This window comes from Silene latifolia, chromosome 11 (assembly GCF_048544455.1).
Source record: "Silene latifolia isolate original U9 population chromosome 11, ASM4854445v1, whole genome shotgun sequence".
NCBI lineage: Eukaryota > Viridiplantae > Streptophyta > Magnoliopsida > Caryophyllales > Caryophyllaceae > Silene > Silene latifolia.
The window spans coordinates 170768773-170793643 of record NC_133536.1 but is presented as its reverse complement, the minus strand read 5'-3'; the positions used below and the strand labels follow the sequence as shown (position 1 = coordinate 170793643).

Below are 24871 nucleotides of genomic sequence, written 5' to 3'. Positions count from 1 at the left end.
AAAAATAGTAATTTTAGTGAATCGGTCCGGAATAGAGAATGGTGTACACCAAACTACAGCTTACCCGTTCTTTTGAACCCACCTAGCTGTGTAGGTTAGGCTGTAGCTAAACTTGGCAAAAATAAACTGGCTGACCCGATTCAATCAGAGTAGCTGGTCGGGCATTTCAAAGCCCGTGTGAGCCGCCACCAACCCGATCGAACCCACTCCTCCGAACGAAGAAAAATATTTGGGGATTATAAGAAGAAAAAATATACTCCGTATATATATTTGGGGATTACTTTTCTACTGACGTACATATACGAGTGAAGACTGAAGAGTTTAGTGTACGAAGAGAGGAGGAAGAAGAAGAAGAAGACGACGACGACGAAGGAGATGGAGAGAGAGAACGAAAGAGGAGAGAGAAAAGATGAGGAAGAAGGAGAAGAAGTGTTAGGGTCGAGTTTGACCATGGAGAAAGTCAAGGCTGCTAAGAAGTTCATCGAGAATCATTATCGTGCTCAAATGAAGAACATTCAAGAGCGCAAAGAAAGGTTCTTTTTTGAAATTTTAATTCGTTCAGTATTTCCTTTTTTATCCTTTTTAGTTTGATTTCCTTGTATATTTTGCTTGATTTTGGTTTTGTAATTGTTATCTGCAATCTCAATACAGTTCAGTTGCTTAAATTGTTCCATTAATAAATGTGCTACCTTCATCTTAATTGGAGTAAATGATGAAAACGAGTAATAAAAGAATGTGGAATGTAGAATTTAGGTTTGTGGTGATGTTAAATATGTTTGCGAGAATGATGGAGCAGCAATGGTTACATACTTAGGTTACTTGAGGGATGGTGATGCTTGGTACTCCCTCTATTTCTTCGACTACTTCCAATTGAATTTATGAGGGCTTCAAGATGACATGTCCAATTCAAGATATAATATTGGGAAATTATTTATTTTTTTTTATTTTTTTTTCAAATGTAGATATGTTAGTACATAGTATCATATTTTACATCTTTAATAATTTTTTGACATATGTATGGTCAAAATTTTGAAATTCTGACCCCGAAAAGTCTAATGGGAAGAAATCAAAGAGATGGAGGGGGGTATTCAATTTGTTGATGGATTGAAGGTGTTGGAGGTTTAGAGAGGTTTGCATCTGAAATGCCGACTGCTACCTTCTTGTATATCAGTTTCCGTTATAACTTATGTGGGTGAAAAATAGATTGATAGTCTGTATTTGACTAGTGAGGTATTGGAGATTTTTTTTCCGATAGATCATAGAATGACTGTTGAAGCGAGATCCCATTTTGGATGAATATAAAAAAATGGTACTGTAACTAGATATTCCTTGAGCTTGTAAATTTCCTATCATTGTCTCTAGATTTTTTCAAATATATCATCCGAACAAAGGTTTTATCTTTTCTGTATGCCCTTTTTGTTTCAAGATTTCGATAATATTCGTGGTAGCCTGTTAGGTTGAGGAAATGAGTGTTGAAGAGTAAATGTATAATTTTGGTGAGATATGTATATACTTGAAAGTTAGAACTTATTGCTAAGGTAATAAATCATAAATGTGAGTTTGTGACTTCTCTTCAATATGTCATTGTGGAAACATTCGAACTTGACTTGTCAGGTGTAGTAAATGAAGGGATTTAGGTTAGGGAAGGTTCTGTTTAAGGGAATAATGTGAAATCCTAGAAGACATTAGAGATTTAAGGGACGTAGGTCAATAAAAGTGACTGATTTCCTTTATTAGATACACAGTTCCTGGTAATTGAAGTGGTACAGTAAAGATAATGATCAGTCAGCCGCGTACTTCAGATAATGGACAAAACTGTCAGTATTTCCTCTGTATATTCATTTCGGAACGACAAATCTAAGTAGGTACTAGAAGACTGAATAATGTATTCCATAGATCATAGATAATTGAGCGGATTTCAATGATGTGCTGCAGAATCTTATGACACTTGTTGAACTTGTTCAAATGTCTTTGCTCATATGATTACTGTGCCTGAGAAGTTGCCGGTCACTATCGTGACTGTTGTTTTTTATGCTGAATGATTTATATTTGTGTAAATTGTCTCACTTATAAGGCTTGCTTTCTTATTTCTGTAGACGATGGGTTCTAGAAAAGAAACTAGCTTCTTCAGATGTACCGGAGGAGGAGCAGATCAATTTGATTAGAGACTTGGAGCGAAAGGAAACAGAGTTCATGCGGCTGAAAAGAAATAGAATTTGCGTGAATGACTTTGACTTACTAACAATTATTGGTAGAGGAGCTTATGGTGAGGTGAATGTTGATAGTTAAATGTTTTATTTCATTTATAGCATTCTGTCTGGTTTATTGTAAATTGTAATCCTGAGCTGTTCTTGTTGTGTGGATCGTCAATACTTAAATTGCAGTGGTGTGTTCGTATTGGCAATTCAAAAGTCTGCATTAAGTTTGACAGTTAAAAAATTTCATATTGTTAAACCTATTCAATTATGATGAATAATGGTATATATCTTTCCAACAATGATGTCGATGGAGGTGGATGGATCTGTTTAAATTGATGTTATCTTTAGTGTGCTAGTGGCCAACGGAGAGAGTTGTTATTTTGTTATCATCACTGGACATGCAGATTGCCTTCATAAACTCTGTTAACTGATGACGTGTCTCTTCTACTTATTGCATCCACTTTATTTTACTGTTCTAAAGTTAATTAATAGCAGTGAACTTCTGTTATGTGATTGTAGCCGTATCAATACCACTTCAAGCTCAATATTGTATTGGATTCCCATGCTTCAGGTTCAGCTCTGCCGGGAGAAAAAATCAGGGAATGTTTATGCCATGAAAAAGTTGAAGAAATCTGAAATGCTTAGCAGAGGACAGGTATCGTCCTCTATTTGTAGTAACTTTAACCCTTGTTATTTCCTGATGATTCAAGTCTCACGGTTGTCTCAGATTGCAACCTGTCATTAAATTGTGATGCCTTCTTTTAAAGTATCTTTGAGCTGCTGCTGCATCTGTGCACGAATACCATCCTTCGTGGCTTACTGTTTCTATCAGAGATTATGTTTTAAATTTAGTTTAGTTTTGAATACAATTCCTTTAGACTGTTCCACTTTTTAGCTCTTTTATCTCAGTTTGACAATGATACATCTGTTTAAAGAAGAACCTCAACCTGTTCTGTAAATTTTGAACTTCAGCACTGTGATGTACTGTGCTTTTGCTTGGTTTGTACAGTGTATACTTTATATAAACCGTTTTTGCTTTCTTTGCAAGATGTCTTAACTTTCTATTTATAACCTCTTGACCTCATCCCATTTATCTGTTCTCTTACCATTAGAAAGTGGGGACGCTCATTGCTATCTATAGACAAGTTACTCGTGTGTGTTAGTCTGAAAAGTCAACAATGCTTTTAGCTTTTGTTGAATGCAGTTTTTTAAACAAAATTCTAATTAACTTTATGTTGGAATATGAATATCTGGTTTCACCCTTAACTTTCCATTGCTTTTAGGTGGAACATGTCAGAGCTGAAAGGAACTTACTCGCTGAAGTAGACAGTCACTGCATAGTAAAATTATATTACTCGTTTCAAGATGATGAATATCTGTATCTAATTATGGAATATCTACCTGGCGGTGACATGATGACTCTTCTGATGAGGGAAGACATATTACCTGAGAAGGTTGCAAGATTTTATATAGCACAAAGTGTTCTGGCAATAGAATCCATTCACAAACATAATTATATCCACAGGTTTGCCTTGTTTCATTATCTGATGGGGGAAAACATAGTGTTATTCTCTTCCAGAATGTGAATATTTAATAGAGTAAATTATTAATTACTTCTTTTAGAACACATTTTTTCAAACTTATTCCCTTTTTAAAAAAACGTTTAAAAGTTGCACCAATATTGTCAAAGTTCAGAAATTGCTCCCGAACTCCTATTTTTGTGTTTTTATGATGCAAATGCCCCTGATTTCTTTAATTCTCAACCCATCACAACTGACTACACTTCAACTGCCAACCACCTCCGAGGCTCCGACATCCACCACCAACCACCACAATCACCCACCCAAAACACCAACAACCACCTAAGCCATTCCCTCTCGTACTAACGATGGCACCGAAAACCACTTGCTCCTCCATTCTGGTGACCCACAGGTCACCACTAATCTCGTGGACTTCGAGCTCACGTCCAGCCACCAGAAGCAGCCACCACAGCCCGGCCTTTGCTCCATCTTACGCCGAGTCCCTTACCTCATAACACCACCCTAATTCCTCGAGAACCCATGCCCACCAACGAAACACCCATCCCTCCCTTGAGAATCCTAGATATAAGGTTTACTAGGATGGGGGAGGGTGTTTCGTACTTTCGTTTGTGGGGGATGATTTTTCGGCGATTTATGGTGGTGTTTTGGGTAGTTGGTTTTTTTTTGTTTGGTTGTTGGAAGATATTTTTGTGTAGTCAAAGAAGGCTGTGATGGACTATGGAGTTTGGAGTTTGGAGTTTGAAGTTTGGATGTTTAAGGGATGGTGGTGCCGGACTCTAGCGAGTTCGATGGTGGAGTTTTTGTGGGGGATTGTGCTGGTTGACGATGGAGTCCAGTGGTGGTTGGTGGTTCAAGGGTGGGTGGTTGTGATGAGTAGAGGAGTAATATGGGAATTAAATAAACCAGAGACATTTTCGTCATAGAAACACAAGAATAGGGTTTGGGAGCAATTTCTAAACTTCAACATATTTTGGGTGTAATTTTTTTCTCTTTTTTTTTTTTTTTTTTAAAGGGAGTTAGTTTGAGAAAGTGTATTTTAAAATGGACTAATTGATAATTTACTCTATTTAATATGTATCTTTAATTATTTTAGTATGATCAGGTACTTCACAATTCACCTCAATATACTTTACAGGGATATCAAACCAGACAACCTTCTTCTCGACAAAAATGGTCATATGAAGCTTTCAGATTTTGGCCTTTGTAAGCCTCTTGATTGTTCAACCTTGTCGACAATCAAGGAAAATGAATCCATGGATGACACCTCTAGGGAATCAATGGACATAGATGGATCCTTGCCTGATGCTGGTCATGGCCACAGTTGGCGAAGTGCTCGTGAACAACTTCAGCACTGGCAAAGGAACAGGAGGAAACTGGTATTCTCATTACGCCTTTTACAACAATTTAGGTGGTGGATGGCAATATTTTTGTTTATATGCATGCCAAATGCCAACTTCACTGTAATTAATGTATAGGATTTGATGTCTTACAGTGAGCTTGATTGCTTCTATAATCCAAATTTTTAATTACATTTTGCCAACGTTCCTTGTGAAATACTTCATAGTAACTTTGACATGTAAAAGTATGCTAGATTTAGGAAATTCTCTAGAGTGTCAAGATATGCTTTGTCACCTTTTAAAAAGCATATTATCTATAGGTAAACAGTATATCATAATTGTGATCTTTGTTAAGGTAATATGAGATATTCTGTATCCAACCAGGGTATGACCACATTCATTAAAATTATTATTAGTACCTGATTATCTTTGTTGATTTGATAAAGGCATTTTGAATTCCTTGCAACTGAGTTTTGTGTCTCACTTTAGTAAATGCTAGTGTCACCCTCTGAGCCTGGAAAACCTGCACTATGAAATACTAAATTGCTAATCCCCTATGTTTAACCATGATTAAGCTCCAGTATCATGTAACCATTGTCCAGCTCATGACTCGAAACCTTTCACTTTTTAACAGGCCTTTTCAACTGTGGGCACACCTGACTATATTGCTCCTGAGGTTTTACTGAAGAAAGGATATGGAATCGAATGTGACTGGTATGCTTTATTTCACTCTGATATGATCTTTGTTCTTTAATAATAGACAAACTCAATTGTTTCTGTTGTCATGTGATTGATGGGTTCTTTAATCAAAAAAAAAAGGGCAGCCGGGTGCACGATGGCGTCCCCGCTAGGCGAGGGTCCGGGGAAGGGTCCCACCACAAGGGTGTAATTGGGGCAAGCCTTCCCTTGCCGTTTTGGCAAGAGGCCGCTCCAAGGACTTGAACCCGTGACCTCACGGTCACAAAGCAACACCTTAACCGGTGCGCCAAGGCTTCCCTTCAAGGGTTCTTTAATCAATATTTTTAATAAATAGGGAAAGACACCTGAGAGCTTTGATGGCTAGTCAATGTACATTGGTCTATGCTTATGTGTTCCCTTAATGTTTATTGCTCTCCACCTTAATCTCCTGGTGCTTTTTTATTAGTTTCGTGATGGATCTATACCATTTAAGATATGTTTCTTCCATGGGACATCCATAAGAGTCTTTTTGTAGTTTTGACTAGTTAGGAGGTAACGCTGCAGTCATTTGTATGTTTAGACTTTACAATGGCTGTTTATATGTCCTACTCTGGCACAACTAGCTTTGTTGGAGTAACCAGGTGATCTGCTTTGGTTGATAGTATTATTATCAACCAGAGCTGTCATAGCTATGTCGTTCACCATTGTCGAAGGTGCCCTTGTCGTATTTTCTAATTTCTCTATTTTGCATTCATGAAGCTATTAAATTTCAGGGTGCCTGGAAAATGTAGCATTGTTAATTCTTAAGATAGTGTTTGGATACCTACATTTTGCTTTGAAAATTAGGATTACGATTGCAGAAACCAAATTACAGACTCTAAAATTTCTCACATATTTCCCTTTAATTTGAAAAATTTGCTTTCTGAGATCGTTTTTGGATCAAGCAAACATGCTGTTGAACAGTTTCAATGAACTATTGATTCTGAACTTCTCTTTTCATCAATTATTCTCTTACTAACATCTTTTTTAGGTGGTCAATGGGTGCAATAATGTACGAGATGTTGGTTGGTTATCCTCCCTTTTACTCAGATGACCCGATAACGACATGCAGAAAGGTATGTTCTTTTGCTTTCGGTTGAGAAATATTGGAGGTGTGGATTTCATGATACAAAAATTTTAATCAGTTTCTGAAAAACAACTAACCAAATGGCAGGTGACAATTGTTAATCCAATTGACCCGAGTTTATGTGATGTGTCATGGACTCATAGGTCACATACTGACATTCTTTTATCTGAATGAGAGTTAATTACTGAATGCAGTCAGTATTAAAAAATGATATGTTACAATAACTTAGGTAGCTTTTTAGCCCAGGCATATCGATCCAACAGCTGTGACATTGAAAATGATCTCGATCTATATTGGGGATTTTCGAAACTAGCTTTTTCTCCTTGATACGAGTAATTTCTTGTCCAGTTCTTTACATTATACCAATTGAAGATATATGAACCTCGACTATCTTTTCTTTTTAGGCAATCTGCTACTTCGAAAAAAAAAAAAAAAAAAACTAAGATGCTGATAATGTGTATAGAAAAGAATAATGGAATATGTTACCTGGGGTTCTATGATTGATGTGTTTTTTTCTTCTTCAATGCAATTTCAGATTGTCCACTGGAGGCAGTACCTCCATTTTCCAGAAGATGCAAAATTGACACTTGAGGCAAGGGATCTGATATGTAGATTGCTTTGTGATGTTGATCACCGACTAGGCACGGGAGGTGCAGAACATATTAAGGTACTCCTTTGGTTTGACCTGTAAATTTTAAATGTTTCTTTCTATCCCTCGTTGTTTCTGCGTTGTTTCTAATCAGAAACATTTTTTTTTTTTGGTCAGGCACATCCATGGTTTAAGGATGTTGAGTGGGATAAGCTGTATGAATTGGAAGCAGCATACAAACCACAGGTCAATGGAGAGTTGGATACTCAGAACTTCATGAAATTTGATGAGGTATACCAATGACCTAATCTCGTTGTTGCCATCTTTTTTCTGTTTGACGAAATTTACTACTTCCTCCATTCCACTCATTCCTATAATTTTACTTTTGGCACAATGTTTTAGGAAAAGTGTTATTATAATAAGTTTTACAACTCTACCCCTACACAACTCTACAACACACATGTCCCCACATCCAAGCCTCATCGTTAACCACTCGTCCGCTACAACCACTCTACCAGGCTGCTACAGCCTACCGGTACTACCCTATCTCGGCACCACCCTACCCTGATGACTAACCCACCACCACCATCACCCTCGCCGGAATCATGCGTTGCCGGCGACCCGCTACTCTACCCCGACGTCGACATTCGCTCCCTCCTCTTCTTTAAATCTCGCATTCGACAACCGCGAACCGCTTGCCCCATCGGCAACCGCCGACAACTATTCCCATCACCAAACTCATCTGACGCCATCACCCCCTCTCTATCTTCTATATTTAAACACATATCTACAAAAAGCGATTACTGTACCATTCACCGGAGAGGAAGAAACGATGGTCGGATCTGCATCTTTATACTCCGTCGCAGTCGGTGGTTGCCGAAGTTGGACGGTTTTGGCCAGCAGTAGCACAAGGTGTCGCCTGTGTGCCGGTGATGAGCGTGGTGGTGGGCGTTTGGTTTTGGTGGAGAGGACTGGTGGTGGTGGACAATGTTGGTGTGGTACTGTGGTGGTGGTTGTGAAGAGAAGTGTGATGGATGATCAGAGAGTCGGAATTTGGGATTGTATGAAGGGTATATAGTAAGGGGCATAATAGTAAGTTTGCGGATTAAAACTTACCCAATAAGGAAATGCATAGAAATGAATGGAATTTCCTAAATAGGAATATGTATAGGAATGAATGGAAAGGAGGAAGTACTTTTCACATCAGTGCTTGATCTGTGGTATCAAATTTCTTTGGCTTATGCAAAACATAATTATTTTGAGTTAGCATATTGATTCTGACTCATATTATCTTGTTGGAACCAGTCGGGGAGTGATTCAGTTGAGACTTGAGAGTTGAAACAATCCAATCACTGTGAGTCACTTTTGGTTGGTCTGTTGTTAATCAAATGTGTCATATAAGTTAGAGCAAAGCAGTTATATTAAGGAATAAGACAAAAGAATTACAATAAAATCTACTTCCTCCTTTTACCGCAATTTCTTCTTCCACTTCCAAAATGGCACAATACTTCAAAAAAAAAATATATAATCAAACAATAAAAATTAAAGAGGGGAAAATGTAGGCGGGCCATATGCATGAGAGATAAATTTAAGACCAACAAGAGAAAATGGAAGAAATTAAAGAAATTGACCAAAAAGGAATTGTGGAAGAAATGAATGAGGAGGGTGTATAACTTTAGACGCACAAAATTTATATTAATCAATCATTCTTAATAGTAATCTCTCTATGTTTGAGCGCAAAGGTAAGGTTGCACACATTGTCTTTCCGCGTACCTTGTGTTGAGACAATTGAGCGATGTTGATGTGTTATTTCCTTGACAATTAAATTGGGTTATTATTTTTGACAATACATTGTGAACTTTTCTACCAATAGAAATATTTGTATGCAAAAGTTATGCAATCTTTTATCATTTTTTACTTAAATATTTATTTATTTTATTTTATTTTTAAAAAACGACTTATACTCGTTTTTGTTTTACAAATCCGTTTTGCCACTTTAACCTTTAAACTTGTTTTTCACGCTTTTCTTATTTTTATTTTTATTTTTACAAACACACTTGTTTTGTTTACCATTTATCTGTTTTCTTTTCCTTTGTTTATCTACCTTTGACCATATTGGCGGATTCAAACCTATATTCAGATGATGATTCATGCTAGCCGACCCCAACCTATGTTGGGACTAAGGCTTTGTTGTTGTTGTGAAAGTTATGCAATCTTATTTACTTGGTAGTTAATACACCTACAAGTTACTGTTATCCCCTTTTTGTAACAACGTGCAAGTGTTTTTGCTTTGTTTTCAGGCGGACAACACTACACCATCCAAATCTGGGTCAGGACCCTCTAGAAAGGTACCCTAGTCTGATTCCATTCATCTTCTTTTAAAGCAATAGCTGGTATATGATACTCTCAACTCTCAGCTCTTAGTTTGTGATAGAAGAGGTGGAAATTTTGTTGTATTGTTCTCATTCCAACATTATAACTATATAAATTCATAACACTCTGTTACAAAGTACATTCACAAGTTTTGGAGGCGGGGGGGAGGTATGAAACTCCTACACTTTGTGGAAACATCATAACTATCAACTTTGTTCCAATTAGTGGATGCTCCCTCCATCCCATTTGATATTTAGTAAGTATTTATTTTTCTAAACTCACTTGAAAACCTTTATAGCGTTACATCTTCACCTCAATTTACTCTCCATCCCACTACAACCACACCCATTCCCAGGCCGGCTACCTTCTCGGATAAGCCTGTGTCCTTATCCCTTTAAGCCTTGACCCTTCCCCAGCTGAACGAGATGTGAAGTGGCTACAGTTTGCTAGTGGTTAATCTAAATCATCAACAGAAAGAGTCTCTCTCAAAAATAGATAAACTGGCTATTCTGGTCTAATATTAAATTCTTTATTTATTCACACAAATTAACTTATTCGGCTTCTAACAGATGAACTTAACGCCAAAAGATCTAAGCTTTGTTGGCTATACATACAAGAATTTTCATGCTATCAAAGGGTTGCATCCTTCTACTGGTATGCTCCTTCATCCAGGACATTTGTTGCTACATTTATGTTATCAACTTGTCATAGGCCTCATGACAATTGCGAGTTGGTGTGGTCATGTAATATGTTCTTCGTACATTCATATGATGATGATATAGAGATAAATTTGATGCTTGCAGTAGAAATTCTATTCGATTTTTTTACCGATATCTTTGTGCATATAAGAGCTAACCCTGTGTAGGCAGATAATAATGTGCTTTGAGCGGGAAATTGGCATGTGTTTTAAAGTTTCACATAAGGATGAGAGTTTCACCTTTGACTCTGATAAAAATAAACTAGTTTAATAAAGGCTCAGTCCAATCATCAGTCAAACACATAAAGTTGCCATTTTCTTTTTATTCCTCTTCAACACCGTAGGGGAACCTGAATGAACATAATCTCTGAGGGTGCCTGCAAACTAAGTAGAATACTCCGAAATTCCGTATATGTAATTTATTCTTGAAAGTAGCTGCATCTTTACTTTGACTTGTAGTACAGTAGCTTGGAAAATTCTTCTGTTTCTTTTGTATCTTTCACATTCCTTTTGATCTATTTCTTTTTTATTTTTCTTATCATTGTTTTTAGCTTCACGACCTTGTTTTAAAATGTAGATCGCAAAGGAAGCACATCACCTAAACGACAATCACTGGATTCAATATTTAGTAATAACCTTTCTCCTCGCAAATATTCTCAACGCCTCTACCGAGGTTTTCTTAAAATCCTAGCTGTTGATTCATTCAATGACATGTTATATTTGCAGGCGAAAATGGGACGGACTATTCAGCAAACCATGCAGAGGAAATGGACGTACGTATGCCTTCAACGGCTGACGATTGTATGTCCCCCTAAATTAATAAGAGCAGGTGGCAATCTTGTAGAATTTATGCCCTAATTTTGGGGCTTTACCAAAATGTGGTGGCATTTTATCTGGCTGCAGAGTATTCTGCACCACCACCACGGGTGCCACCGCCACCACCTCCTATGTGTACAGTATTTAAGAAACATCAAGGTAACCCGCTACAGGGCTAGTTTGGCGGAATTGAAATTGAAAAGAAGGGGCTTGAGTAATAGAGAGATTTTTGTTCTGCTCATATTGTATTTTTATTATTTTATATTCTCCATTTCCACCATTTCTTAGTATTTACTTGGGTAGATACCAGATTATGGGTACGTATAAAGTTTGGTCCTGACTGCCCAGGTTGGCTACTTTAGGGATTAATGTAACGCCATCTCTAGTGGCAGTTTCTGGTCACTATGTAGGTTCCAAAAACATACATTGTAATGTTTGTATCCAAGTGATTTTAGATATGATCCCGAAGCTTATTGAAAAGTTTGAAGTTAAGAAAATTGAGCCTTTTAGTGTATGAGATAAAGTTTGATACTTTGATCCTTGATGTGAAGTGAAACACCGTTTTTAGTATTAGCTATGATAAAAATGAGAATTTCCACTTCATCCAACTGAAATATTGAGGTGAACTCTCTGAAAAATCCAGTTGATTTGTAAAGCATGAAAGTGTGTACAGATATGTTACCTTCGGATTGGATTGTCTCAAAAAGTAAGGGGTAAATAAGTTAATTTTAAAACAAATGAGAAATGCGACCATTGGTTTAGATTGTCCCAAAAAGCTACCGACAGGCAACAGTATCAAACTTTGCACCTGAATTCTGTTCACCTATTTTTTCTTTTTCTTTTTGCCAACAATAAAAAATGCAATTACACATCGTTTGGGCTCTCGAAACCCTTATTACATCCGTTACTGGATATAACTTAGAAACATATAATATAACCAAACAGGTGAAGTTGGGCATCTTCGACAACAGTCCATCTCTCAAATGCCACTATATATGAGCTACATAGTGACAAGAACAAAGTGTATTTACGCCACAAGAGGGAAGAAATGAAACTTTAATGGCCTGCCTAACTAAGAACAAGAGCAAATTAACTGATTGTAACAGCATGCACATTAAAAGAAGAATGTCACCACTTCCTTCCCAACCAACAACATCAAACCCATCCTCTCTAACCATGTGAACAACCCATTATAGAAAATATACCAAAACCCATCAAATCGATACACTTATCTAGACCCAACTAAACATCAATAATCAACATAGCTCTTTTCGAATTTCCAACACAAGTTCTTGTTGCAACAAACCGAGGCTTCCCAAAATAAGATAAAAGATACTTTGATCTGTCTTCTATAGAAAAAAAAAAAATTAAATTATGAACTTCTACAAGCCTCGCCCCATCAAGAAAAGCCTGTTCACCAAACTGAAGTTGTTCTGATTACACCCCTTGTAAAGAAACAAGGGGCATAATCGAAATTAGACTTTGCAGCACAAGAGTGCGCCACATCAGTTTCTTTGCGACAAATCAAGCACGACTTGAGCTAGATGAGTTTCTTTTTGGACAGCCTGAACCCACCCAGCGTTGATATGAACTCTTTCAATGCTCTGCTTCAAGGTCCTTACAATCGCTTGTTTCATTCGAGTTGCAAAGAATTCCTCTATCTCTTTCGCCTTTTCGATTGAGGAAAACTGGGAAAAGGCCAAAAATCGTCACCTTTATATCAATAAAATGTAGACATCCGAAGGTGTACTTGTTTTAGATAATTTGATCAAGAAAACTTACAGGGGAGACAATCGCACTAATGAAGCGGGTAATTAGGTAACCGGAACCCCATGTCTTTGATATATGATCCCAGTTATCCTGCGAGAAATCATTCATGATGACAAATTAGCTATAATAAACAAATAAGAGGTACTGACATGCAAAAGAAAAAAAAAAACTACACAGCTAAAAGAATAGATAAAAAGATTGTTGATGGAGGGATTTAGAGAATAAGGGAAGAAGAGTGATTCTCTTGTTTGGTTAGCAAGATGGGTCGGGATTTGGAGGGAAGGACTTGGATATACAATTTCCCTCCTACAAACTTAGTTTTAAAGCGTGTGAGCGCATCAAGATATACTGAGGGCTGTGACAATGATGTGCAAGGAATGTGGAGAAAGCGACACCCACGTATCTTTTCAAACAAATTTGTATTATCAAAATAAAATTCCACCCGACAAGACTCTTTTAGGATCTTAAGAAAGGGACAACAGCCTAACAGGTAAATGAGTAACATCTCATGCTAATGTGGCAAAGGGAAGGGAACAGTGCCTTGGGACTTATCTACAAGACTACAACTACAAGGCGCACAAAGGTCATATCTTAAAGGTATGTTAAGTGTTTTATGTAACAAGCTGAGGTTCTTACCTGAAGCCATTTCCAAGCTATTTCACGCCCTTCCATGCTGACTCCAAGTCCAATAATTGCATCTTGACTTCGAACCTATCGTAATCAAAATTATTTAAAAGAAGCAATCTACGATACCAATTATAGTACAAACCTTACCCCTCTCATGAGTCTCATCCATTTTGCTTTTGGATTGTTTTTTAATCGCAAGCACATGCAAATGGATTAGGAGAATTAATAATGGCTGCTTTAGTGTTAACTATAGGGTAGGCGGGTATGGTTACTTTACCAAGTCTATAAAATAGACATAATTGTATCAAGTATCTTAATATGTGGTGGACAGGAGAGTAAAAAGTGGGTACGATGCAAACTCCAATCCCACCAAACCTCCCAGGGAGGGTACAACGTTCACGGCGGGTACAATATCTAGCTCTTGTGCATCAATAGAACAGGTGCAGTCCATCTCAATGACATCTCCAGTACTAGGGTCCACCAGTCACATGAATAAAACTTAGAAATAAAACGACGGCACAGCAATCTCTTTGACGAAAAAAACTTAACAAAATAGGACACCTAAACAAATGGCTGAGGCAAACAAAAAAGAAATACATAAACAAATGTGTGAGACAAAGGAGCTAGAGTACTAGATTTATATGTTACGGCTTACCTCAGGGGACAACAAAAAATTGAGAACTTCAAGAACAACATTAGCATCAGGACAAGCTGCTAGCGAACCTACAGAAACATCACGGAAGAACACAAATGCAAGAATCAGAAAACAAGTTAAAAGGTCAAACTAGGGGTAACAAAAGTATCAGAAAATAAAAGTGAGGTGAACTCGTGCCTATTATGCGGGTTTTCTCTTGGCTTAGATCTGTCTCCCTGTATACTCTCAAAACAGCTTCATATCCTGACTTATTCGACCCATTGACTTTTTGCATCACAGCTGTATATGCAGCCTGTGATGAAGTAGAAATAAACCAATAGATTTTATATTAGGGGAGAAATAGATTCTAGTCATTCTACAAACACCGGGAAAGGAGGGGGTATACAAAGTGATTAAAAAAAAAAAAAAAAAAAGCCTGTGGAACCATGGTTCAGTTAAAAGTAGAAACAATTTTTGCTCTTTTAGCTTAGAAATGCACCTACCCATCCTGGGGTTGAGTGTTAAACATGAACATTCAAACACAAATGAAGAGTGAAGAGTGAGTATCGATTACTAACTACGAGGTACCTACTTTTCCCCTATGCCATAAGTCGATAAAGAGAGGCACCTTTGTCCTTGAGAGAAGGTTACTATATCAAAGATCATTCATAAGTCTGACTAGGATGATGAGGTATGGAGTTAGAATGGTCTAAAATTATACCTAGTGATTGCTTTTATATTTTGAATCCATACCTCAAACCCATGAGGTATGGGGTTTTGATAGCCAATGAGGAAGGTGAGTATACCACCCTCAAATTTATAATTCGTTAGAAGGGAAAAGAAGGGGAAAAAAAAAACCTTACTATCAACCACACTAGTTATTGGAAAGCAGACCATCTATTTTTCACAAAATAATAAAACAAAAGCACGCTATTTGCCTTCCTAAGTCAAAAACTAAGACATATCAGTAAGTTATTTGCAAAAATACAAATGCTAGTTTTATGCAACATTTCCTAGGTTATAAAAAAAAATTGACGAGTATGGCTTGATCTTGATACAAAGAAAGGCGATGCTTAACTCCACAAGCTTTAATGCCTGTAATTTACATTTCAATTGTAAATAAGATTTTATCTTTGTAATTACTATAATAATGGAGAGCATTTTCTGTAATAGTTTGAACAATGTTGCATGAGAATTTATTCTTTAGATATGATAATTATTTGTAATTTTGGGAATAAATGTTAGTTATTACAGAAGTTCTTTTATGCTGTAAATTCTCTGATTTTATAAAACCGATAGTTATATAAAAAAAGTTCTGCTATGTGAATTATTTAAAAAAAAAATAATTAAAAAAATTGATTGGCTGACCGATTCGTCCAAAAATGAACCAAATACTTGGTAATAGGAATCAAGGTCCAACCCATGCCAGCCTCGTTTGATTCCCATAATCCAACCCATGACACTATGTGAACCAACGCCATCTAAAAGAACTTTCCGTGTATACCCCCAGTTAAAAGAGCATAAAATCTGGGGTTAACACAACTGATCATTCAACACCCACAAGTAGATACAATCACACAACACAGGAATAGTACCTATGTCACTCTTACAATTCTATATCCTTAATGTATATGTCAACATGTCCAATGCTCGGGGCCTCGAGCAAGTGCAAGTAAGTCCTTTTATAAATTCATACAAAAATGAGGTAAAACTAAACTCTAATACACGTCTGACGATAGTAGATAGGTAGAAAACTAGAAACGTACCAAGCAAACTGTCTAAAATACCTTTCTAGTATCAGGTGGTAGAAGGGGAGAATCCCTGTTAGCACAGAATGCATCAAAGCGCCTAGTAGCTTCGTTGAGCGTATTTTCATGCCCAAGTTCTGCAAGTACTGTCAATAATTCCCCTCTCAACATGGCATCCAAGTGGCTCTCACCTGATTTGGGCTCCCACCCAAGTTTCCTACAATATAATATATGGGTAACTCAATAATAATCACAAAAGTATTAGTACAATAAAATTCTTAAGGCTTCACAAGCAAACCTTAGTCAAACTTTTAACTTAAGTCCTTTGAGTGAGAGAAGACCACAGACATGCATTTTAGCGTGCCACTGTGATACGTCATCCAACAATAGATAGGATGCCAACTAAAAGTCTATATGAAAAAATTTATATTAAAAAAATACCTCAAAATGTACTATAATATACCCAACCAATACCCGTTTTTTCATTATCAAGACCCGTAAATCTTTACCCGCAACCAAAAAAAAAGTGGAAGTTAAAATGACCCATTATTTCAGGGTCAAAACCCGACCCGACCTGTTCGATCCTATTGGTGAAAGATAAGTTTATGTTAAATGTAAATTTAAAACATATACAAAGAAAAACAATGGCTGTTTTTAAAACGTATTAAAATATTAATATTTATGTACTATATGTGAAATAATTATTAAAAAAAGCATTCATTTCAATACTCAAAATCACAAAAATGATTACAGTTGAATTTTATATACATATATACTCCTATCATTTAATAAATATAATTATCAAAACAAGTCAATGTTTACAGTTGTTTCAAAATAAATACTTTAGGCAATGAATATAATTAAAATATTATATAAAGTGATTCAATCTTAATTTTTATTTTATTTTAAAAATAGAAAATCACAGACGTGCAGAAGTATTTTTGACTTGTATTTTGACGGTTTGACCCTATTCGGACCGTGGCCCGTATTTGATCCGACCAATATGACCCTAACCTCAACATGAATACACGCCCGACCCGTTTGACATGTCTAATGCTATTCTAGACTAATGATAACACAAAAGGAATCAGGTATCTTTGTTGGCTCGATTAATATAAGTCACATGAAATTCTAGGAATATGAAATGAAATGATAATCGAGGATGATACAACATAAGCTATCATCCATTAATCAATGTATAAAGGATCCTTCACATCCATTAATTTGTGTACCCTCAGAAAAAAGTCAAGTCAGTTCCATTAGCAATGCTTGAACTTGCAATAAAGGATAGCATCTTGAGTTTTGCTGCTTATCAAAATCTAAATGGTATAGACATTTGCTACAATTTTTCTTCTTCGCCGTAAATTTTTTATAACTAACATACGAGTACACGAGGGTATAGGTAACATACAGATATATGGGAACCTTCATCCGTACACCAGATTACCTCTAAAATAATAGAAATGCACTTTTAAAAACCATTTAGTCCATGCAAGAAATAAAAATCATCTCCAACTAATATTAAAGATCACCTTGCTGGATAATCGAAGAGGTTGATGAAGAATTTTTTGAGGTTATCAAGTGTTTCTGGAGTAGCATCAGCAACTATTCTCACAACTTTGTAGCTTATCTACAAGGAATGGAGACAAAGTTAAGAAATAAACAAAAATTAATTACTCAACTAGGAACCCAAGTGAACAAAACGAATTCAAGACATGACATCGACTATTTAGCTTTAAAGAATATAGAGTTGAAAATTACAGTGATCAAGTGGGAGAGGACAGTATAATCAGTTTCCTCTTTGAAAGAGCCCATCAAAGTCAGTAAGGAAGTCAGGGACTGCCTGCCGCTCGTACACAATGCAAATGAATCGTCCAAAATACCTGTTGATCAGAGTAATACTGTCAAATAAAGATCTCAATGTTGAGTAAATCATCATGTGGTGATGTGGATACAAGTCATACAACTATATAAGAGTATAAGACATTAATCTCACCAAATCTATCTGTAGGTGACAACTCGTTCTTCTCTATAGCAAGTCGAAGTTTAGCCTCGAGATTCTCATCATATTTTACTCTATAAAATGCCGTCTGATCCACGTTGAGTTTGATCCAAGCTGAGTCTTTAACATCAATGGTTCCAGACTTTTCTTTTAGAAGGAAACTTTGACGGTTATCATAGGAACCGCAACTTAATGTGATTGGGACTATCCATTGCCCGTCTCCAGGCAAACCACTCAACAAAAAGAGTGACTGCATTGAATTCATGAATCAGTAAGGTTGGCAATGTATGTGAGACAGAAACTACACCAACAAGGCAACAAGATCACATACACTAAAGAAAACTACCAAAAATAACAAGAAAACTACCAAAAAATAACAAGATAAACTGTAAGAAAATTCATTGAAGTGGAAGTGAAGTATACCTGATCTAATTCCAGCTTCTGATCTTTGATCTTAACAGAGATAACAGGATAACCTTTTTGCTGCGTCCATGAATTCATTAGTTGCTTTACAGGTTCACCAGATTCCTCCTCAAGAACAGCCCATAAGTCTTCAGTCTTTGCATTTGAGCAGGCATACTTCTTTATGTATGAAGCTAGGGCCCTCTGGTAACAGCAGAAAGTCAACATCATATATACAACAGAATCTGCAACATTATAATTTATAACTGAAAGTACAACATTATCCCCGACTCGGCTAATAAGGTGAAAGGAGAGTTGAACATCTATCAAACTCCATGTTTCAATCACATAAAGAAAATCATTTGAAAAGTAATGGAATTAATATATTGCTAAACAACCTACATAGCTGGGTAGTTATGAATTTTCAAGAATAATGCTTCGTCTCTCTTCCATGTTTCAGCTGATGTACTACTTGCAATGATGCAAACTGCTCTCGACAAGAATATTGTGTATGCCACTTTGGCACTTTCCATGTGACATCTAAGAAACTACTCTCAGTTCCGGCTTTTCTCCTATGCCAGTCCCCGTTTACCTTTTTCATACTATTAACCAGATTCGTAGGCTTGTAAAGAATCATCAATTCTGGTCGGTAAGCCTTGCTACTGGCTAGGCAAATGTTGTATGTCTTTGTACTCCTTTTTATATATATTACAGTTCATCGTTGTCAGAAAAAAAAGTGTAAAAGGCTATTCTGTTTTCTATCAATCATTGTACCAAGACCAGGTTGCTCCTCCACACACACACACACACACAAATGATAATGAAACAAAATCCGGGAATACAAATAAGTCCAAGAATGAGTTCTGGAATCTAGACATCTTGAGAAGCAGCAACGAAAATTATATTATATAGTCGACTGAACATATGTACATTTATAAGGAGAAATGTCAGATAAGACAAGACAGCATGTGCCCCATTTAGACAAGAAGTCAATACCTGAAAAATATCTGCTCCAAGGTAGCTTTGTAGCATCCGAATGACAGATGCACCTTTCCTGTAACTAATAGCATCAAATATTTCATCAATTTCACTCGCATGATTTATCTCCACCTGAAAAGATGGAACGAATTTAAGACAGTGCGTCAACGCTCGCTTTAAGATGATCACCACAAAAGGGGAAAGTCAAGTATCTGCGTGAGAAATTAGCAAGAATATGTCAAGCACACCTCAATCGGATGTGATTCTGAGAGTCCATCGAGTCTAAGACCATCAGTTGTCTGGTCGAGAAACTGAGTCCATATATTCCATTCTGGGAACAAAACATCGGCTGCCAAGTATGATACCTAAAGATAAACAGTGAATTGGTAATTTATACGTCCAAAACCAATTCAATGTTAGAAAAGAAAAAATCACTAAGTATCAAGTTTGTGGTACCCATGTGGCAAATCCCTCATTCAACCATAAATGAGTCCACCACTCCATGGTCACAAGATTTCCAAACCATTGATGAGCCAACTCATGAGCAACCACGATAGCAACCTACAGATAGAGAAAACAACGTCATTGAAGTGGTGATGCAAGACGACTAATTGGACCAACTAAGTTGCACTGCTTATCTAGCAGAGCAAAAATTTACCCTTTGCTTGTTAGAAGCAGCAGAATGTTTTTCATCATACAGCAAAGCAGTCTCACGGTAGGTGACTAAACCATAGTTCTCCATAGCACCGGCAGCAAAATCAGGTATGGCAACCATATCCAGTTTGGGAAGGGTGTAAGGCACATCAAAATACCTTTCATATTATAAAAAACAAATTAATAATAAAATGGTAATGTGACAGTTATGCGAAAACAAAGTGTGCTCCAACAGTTCACTTATGTCAGTCGAACAGGATTAGAAATATTTGATACGCACACAAGTACGTGTCTAGGTGTCGGACTTCACTATTTCATGAAAAATTCTCATGGCTTTAGCTCGCAATGAAGTGACCAAGTGTCCTACTCATGTAGAGTGGAAGTGTTGGACACACTAACGTGAGGTAATATGAAGAGTCAGAGTAACATCAGTGAGGATCCTCTATCCCACTTTTGTGTCCCATTTTGTGTCCCACTCCATACACATCTTGACACCTCACTTGTTGCAAATAAAAAATATACAATAAATATGCTAATGTGTTGATGTGTCAAAATGTGTATGGAGTGGGGCACAGAATGGGACCCCAAATGGGACAAAGGATCCTCATTGAGAGTAACATAACATTACAGGGAAGGCTAGGCAATCTTTCTTCAATATAAAACACAAGAGTTCATGCTGTCTACTGGTAAGAGATGAAAAAAATTACTTTCTATATAATTCAAGTGTCTTAACAGCAACCTCCAGAGCAAACTTTCCTTGATCAGCCTTGCCAACTTGACAATAGCATCTAACTTTAATACCTGAGTACACAAGTGATACGAGTAATGTGGTCAATGTTAACGGTTCAGTAGAGTAGTAGACAGAGAGCACAGTGGAGGTAGAGAATAAAGGATTTGAATAGCAAGACTACCGTCAGAGGTGTGACTTTCCACATAGTCAAACAAGCCCACCACTGCAGCAACCAAGTATGTCGACATAATTGGCGATTCCTCGAAGTATACTGTCTTAAGATCCCCTTGTTTCTTTTCTTCAATAACAGGCATATTGGAAAGTGCCACAAGATCGGATGGAACGTCTAAGGTAATCTTGAATGTAGCCTGAACATAAACAGTAAAATAATTGTGATGGCGCTAAAGCTAGCAGACAAATTGATTTTCTCCGAGAATGGCAGTTCAATATAAGTGATATAAATGTGCATTTTTTTTCAATCTGGTGCCTACTGCTCTATATTCTTCTAATGACCTAAAGTACAAGAGGGAGTTTCTAATATTATGTCCATCCACCAATTAAATAATTAATTATATTCCCGAGACATGAGAACAATGGTCACTAAATGAACTGTCAACAAATTGATGCTGCAAATAGATCTCTAAGTTCCACCATCCAAACCTTCAGCTACTTTAATCTCATGAAAAAGGTCATTTTCTTTCTTCTCATGGTTGCGAAGATAGTTGCTGACATTTTAAAAAAAAATCATAATACCTTTGCAGCAGGTTCATCCCAGCATGGAAAGCATCGCCTCGCATCTGCAGGCTCGAATTGAGTTACTGCCATGTTCCTTTTCTCCCCATTAAACTCATACTTACTGAAACATCATCATGAATAACAAACAGTTATAAAGAATAACAATTAACAAAAACACCAAAGGGGTAACATCAACAACAAAATTAAAACTACTGTAATTTAGGATCAAAGGAGAGATAATGGAATATTAAGTTTAAACTGAGCTAAACTCGATTGGCTAACAGTGAATACAACTGATACAAGTAGTTGACAGTTTGATGCATGTCAATATGTCACTACACAATATGACACTACAACAAGAACACTACCTCAGTGCATCATGGTTCCCGAGCCTTACCATTATGTTAGCAATACAAAGAGGTTGTTTCCGAATGACCCAAGATGAAAATGTGTCGAAAACTACATCGAAGAACTGGACTGCTACTTCACTCACAATATAAAGAAGAGCAGCCAGTTTAGTGGTCCATTTTGCTTTGTAATGAGTCTTTTGACTCCATTGGAACGAAACAAAGTTTGATGCATGTCATTACTGCTAATTATAAATTCATGCAACATACCCAATAGTACAAAATCACTTCTATAAAATCCTTTCAATCACTTCTATAAAATCCTTTCAAACTAAAGCTAAAACAAATAAAACATTAATTCTCATGTGAGACGGTCTTTCAATAAAATTGTATAAAACCGCTTCGATGTGAGACGGTCTTTCAATAACGTTAACATTAATATAAAAACACACCTTCTGTAAAATCCTTTCATCTGATCATTCAGAGTACCCTGAAAAGAAATGCTCAAAACCCCAACTCCAACAGGAAGATCCTCACCAAATTCAGCAACTAATATCTCATCTTCTTTAATCAATCCCACATTTACACTTTTCAATTCCTTCAACAAACACACAAAAAAAACACAAAATAATAAGAAAAGATCAAAACTTGATGATTTAGAAAGGAAGAAAAAATGGGTAATGATGATCACCTGAGAAGATGAACTGGGTTTGAAGGAAACAGAAGATGAGTCAACAGTAAGATCGGCAGCATTGAGAACAACATGTTTTGTGGGTGAAACGACGTCGAGGTTGATCGAAACGACACCGTCGAATTTGCAGGAGATGAGATCGGGTTTGAGGTAGATGTCGTAGCGTTTAGGGATGATGAATTTGGGGAGACGAGATTGTCCTTTGAATTGAGAATACGCCATTGTTGGGTTTGTGTGTGTGCGTGCGTTTTTTTCCTGGGTTTTTAAGCAGAAAAATAAGATGAAGGCAAAAGTGTAAAGTCTATCTTATGAAGTTAAGATGGTTTTTGATGTTGATATAGGACACTCTTTCTCCTTGCAACACATTACACATGTTGCAACTAATTAGAAGCTGTTGTCAAAAAAAAAAAATTCCTCCCTCTTATTCTATATAACTCTCCCTTTTAATGGAGGGCACGGGAATTAACGGAGGGGAGTATTATATGATAAATATTGGAGTGGGTAGGAGATTGGAGAGGAGAAATGTATTGTGTGATTAAAATAAGTATTATTGTGGGGTAAGGTGATTAAAATAAAGATTGTTGTGGGGTAAAGTGATTAAAATAAGATAAAGTAGGAGTATTATGAGGTATTGTTGTGGGGTGAGGTGATTAAAATAAATATAAATGTATGCCAAATAAGTAAATAGGGAGAGTTATTTAGAATAGGAGGGAGTACTAATTAGAAGTATTTTTTATTTTTTTATTAAAATTGGTGGATTGTTGTGCACTCCGGCTCTCTACCAAAACGCATCATCTATCTACCGAAAGAATAGAAGATTCTACATTTTTTTACTCGCCTAATTGTATTAACTTATATAATTGGGTCTTCCTATTTAACATACTACATGGGCCAAACACGTTTCCCCTATCTCATTATTTAATCATCGTCAAAATTAAATCCCTAACCAACCTGTAAAACTGGAAATTTATATGATTGGATCAATCAAGGACATTATATGGATGACTACAACAAGAAACTTTCTGGGTTGAGCAGCAATCACTCGAGATCTTTTGGAATATAATAATTACTACAAATAAAACCTCAATCAGTGACCACAATTGATATCATAAAAGTAATCTTTTACCCATTTACACAGCAAGAATAACGTAAATATATTTACTACAAATACAATTACAACTATCAGCCAAATCTTTATTGTATTTATTTATTATTCTATCATTATGATTAATGGCAATATTACTAGTATTAATATTTTTTTATTATTATTATTATTATTTTATTAATATATTCAATTTTATTAATATTATTAATAACATATTTATTATTATTATTATTATTATATTAATAAATTAAATAATAATAAATATAATAGTAATATAAAAAATAATTTTTAATATAATAATAACAATAATAAATAAATTAATATAATAATAACAATAATGATAACAATAAAAATATAAAATAAGAATAATAATATTAATGTTGAATTAACTAATCTGAACTAAACTAAACTAAACTGAACTGAACTAAACTGATCTGATCTGAACTGAACTGAACTGAACTGAACTGAATGGAGCTGAACTGAACTGAATTGAACTTAATAGAGCTGAATTAAACTTATTAGAACTGAAATTAAGTCTAAAAGAACAGGGTCTTAGCTTCCGCCCTCATTAGAGTATCCTACAGAAATGTAGCACGTCTCACTTCTTCCTATCTTCCGATCTAGGTCAGAGTTTGCCAAATACAACTAGAACAATTATGCGCATTAACCGTCTAATCATCAATAAATGCTACATATAACAACAAAGACATGATAACAGCAACAGATCTGCAATCCTATTTAGCAACTATCGTCTATTCATTGATTCCCCTAAATCCTAGCGAGAGGATTAGCTAAACATGATTGGAACAATGAAACTAACTGTAACGATTGCAATAACTAAATCAAGCATATTATAAAGAGAATTAAATAACAACAACATAAACTAATTAAAGAACAATAATTAGAGAAGAACAAGGATTAAGGGAGTAGAGATTAAGATGTGCAAGAGATAATAAAAACTAGAATTAAACTAAAGAATAAAGGGGGAGAAATTACAGAGTTTTGATCCCGGAAAATAGAGAGGGGGAACAACGCCGTACTAAAACTAAACTAATATACTCATATGTCGTGGTATGAGGTCCCCTAAATGACC

General features: G+C 36.2%; 2 protein-coding genes across 3 annotated transcripts; one reads left to right on the top strand and one right to left on the bottom strand.

The window, feature by feature from the left end:
* Positions 1 to 217: 217 nt before the first annotated feature.
* Positions 218 to 11835, top strand: LOC141612073 (uncharacterized). 2 transcript variants are annotated; one of them, XM_074430777.1, is made up of 13 exons: positions 218 to 533; positions 2097 to 2271; positions 2770 to 2853; positions 3482 to 3723; positions 4875 to 5115; positions 5711 to 5790; positions 6785 to 6869; positions 7416 to 7547; positions 7647 to 7760; positions 9770 to 9817; positions 10412 to 10496; positions 11117 to 11167; positions 11266 to 11835. In XM_074430777.1, the coding sequence occupies exons 1-13, from the start codon at positions 376 to 378 to the stop codon at positions 11352 to 11354; spliced, it is 1584 nt and encodes a 527-aa protein (XP_074286878.1). In that variant the 5' UTR covers positions 218 to 375; the 3' UTR covers positions 11355 to 11835. The 2 variants fall into 2 exon arrangements, with proteins under 2 accessions (XP_074286878.1, XP_074286879.1); XM_074430778.1 differs by lacking the exon at positions 11117 to 11167 and having other exon boundaries at positions 269 to 533.
* Positions 11836 to 12605: 770 nt separating this feature from the next.
* LOC141612072 (aminopeptidase M1) lies at positions 12606 to 23130 on the bottom strand. Its single transcript, XM_074430775.1, has 19 exons — positions 22674 to 23130; positions 22435 to 22580; positions 21654 to 21756; positions 21082 to 21268; positions 20878 to 20971; positions 20175 to 20328; positions 19973 to 20077; positions 19765 to 19881; positions 19535 to 19648; positions 18560 to 18742; positions 18131 to 18386; positions 17896 to 18017; positions 17667 to 17764; positions 16174 to 16351; positions 14585 to 14699; positions 14408 to 14475; positions 13762 to 13836; positions 13138 to 13215; positions 12606 to 13043 (listed from the first exon to the last, which is right to left on the bottom strand). The coding sequence occupies exons 1-19, from the start codon at positions 22893 to 22895 to the stop codon at positions 12861 to 12863; spliced, it is 2598 nt and encodes an 865-aa protein (XP_074286876.1). The 5' UTR covers positions 22896 to 23130; the 3' UTR covers positions 12606 to 12860.
* Between the last annotated feature and the right edge of the window lie 1741 nt (positions 23131 to 24871).

Excerpts from the sequence above, each read along its gene's own strand:
- LOC141612073 (XM_074430777.1), top strand. The coding sequence starts at position 376 with ATGGAGAGAGAGAACGAAAGAGGAGAGAGAAAAGATGAGGAAGAAGGA. Across the intron at positions 3,724-4,874 it reads AAACATAATTATATCCACAG|GGATATCAAACCAGACAACC; the intron begins GTTTGCCTTGTT and ends TATACTTTACAG. Across the intron at positions 10,497-11,116 it reads AGGGTTGCATCCTTCTACTG|ATCGCAAAGGAAGCACATCA; the intron begins GTATGCTCCTTC and ends TTTAAAATGTAG.
- LOC141612072 (XM_074430775.1), bottom strand. The coding sequence starts at position 22,895 with ATGGCGTATTCTCAATTCAAAGGACAATCTCGTCTCCCCAAATTCATC. Across the intron at positions 20,078-20,174 it reads CTGCTTCTAACAAGCAAAGG|GTTGCTATCGTGGTTGCTCA; the intron begins GTAAATTTTTGC and ends CTCTATCTGTAG. Across the intron at positions 13,837-14,407 it reads ATTTTTTGTTGTCCCCTGAG|GTTCGAAGTCAAGATGCAAT; the intron begins GTAAGCCGTAAC and ends TGATTACGATAG.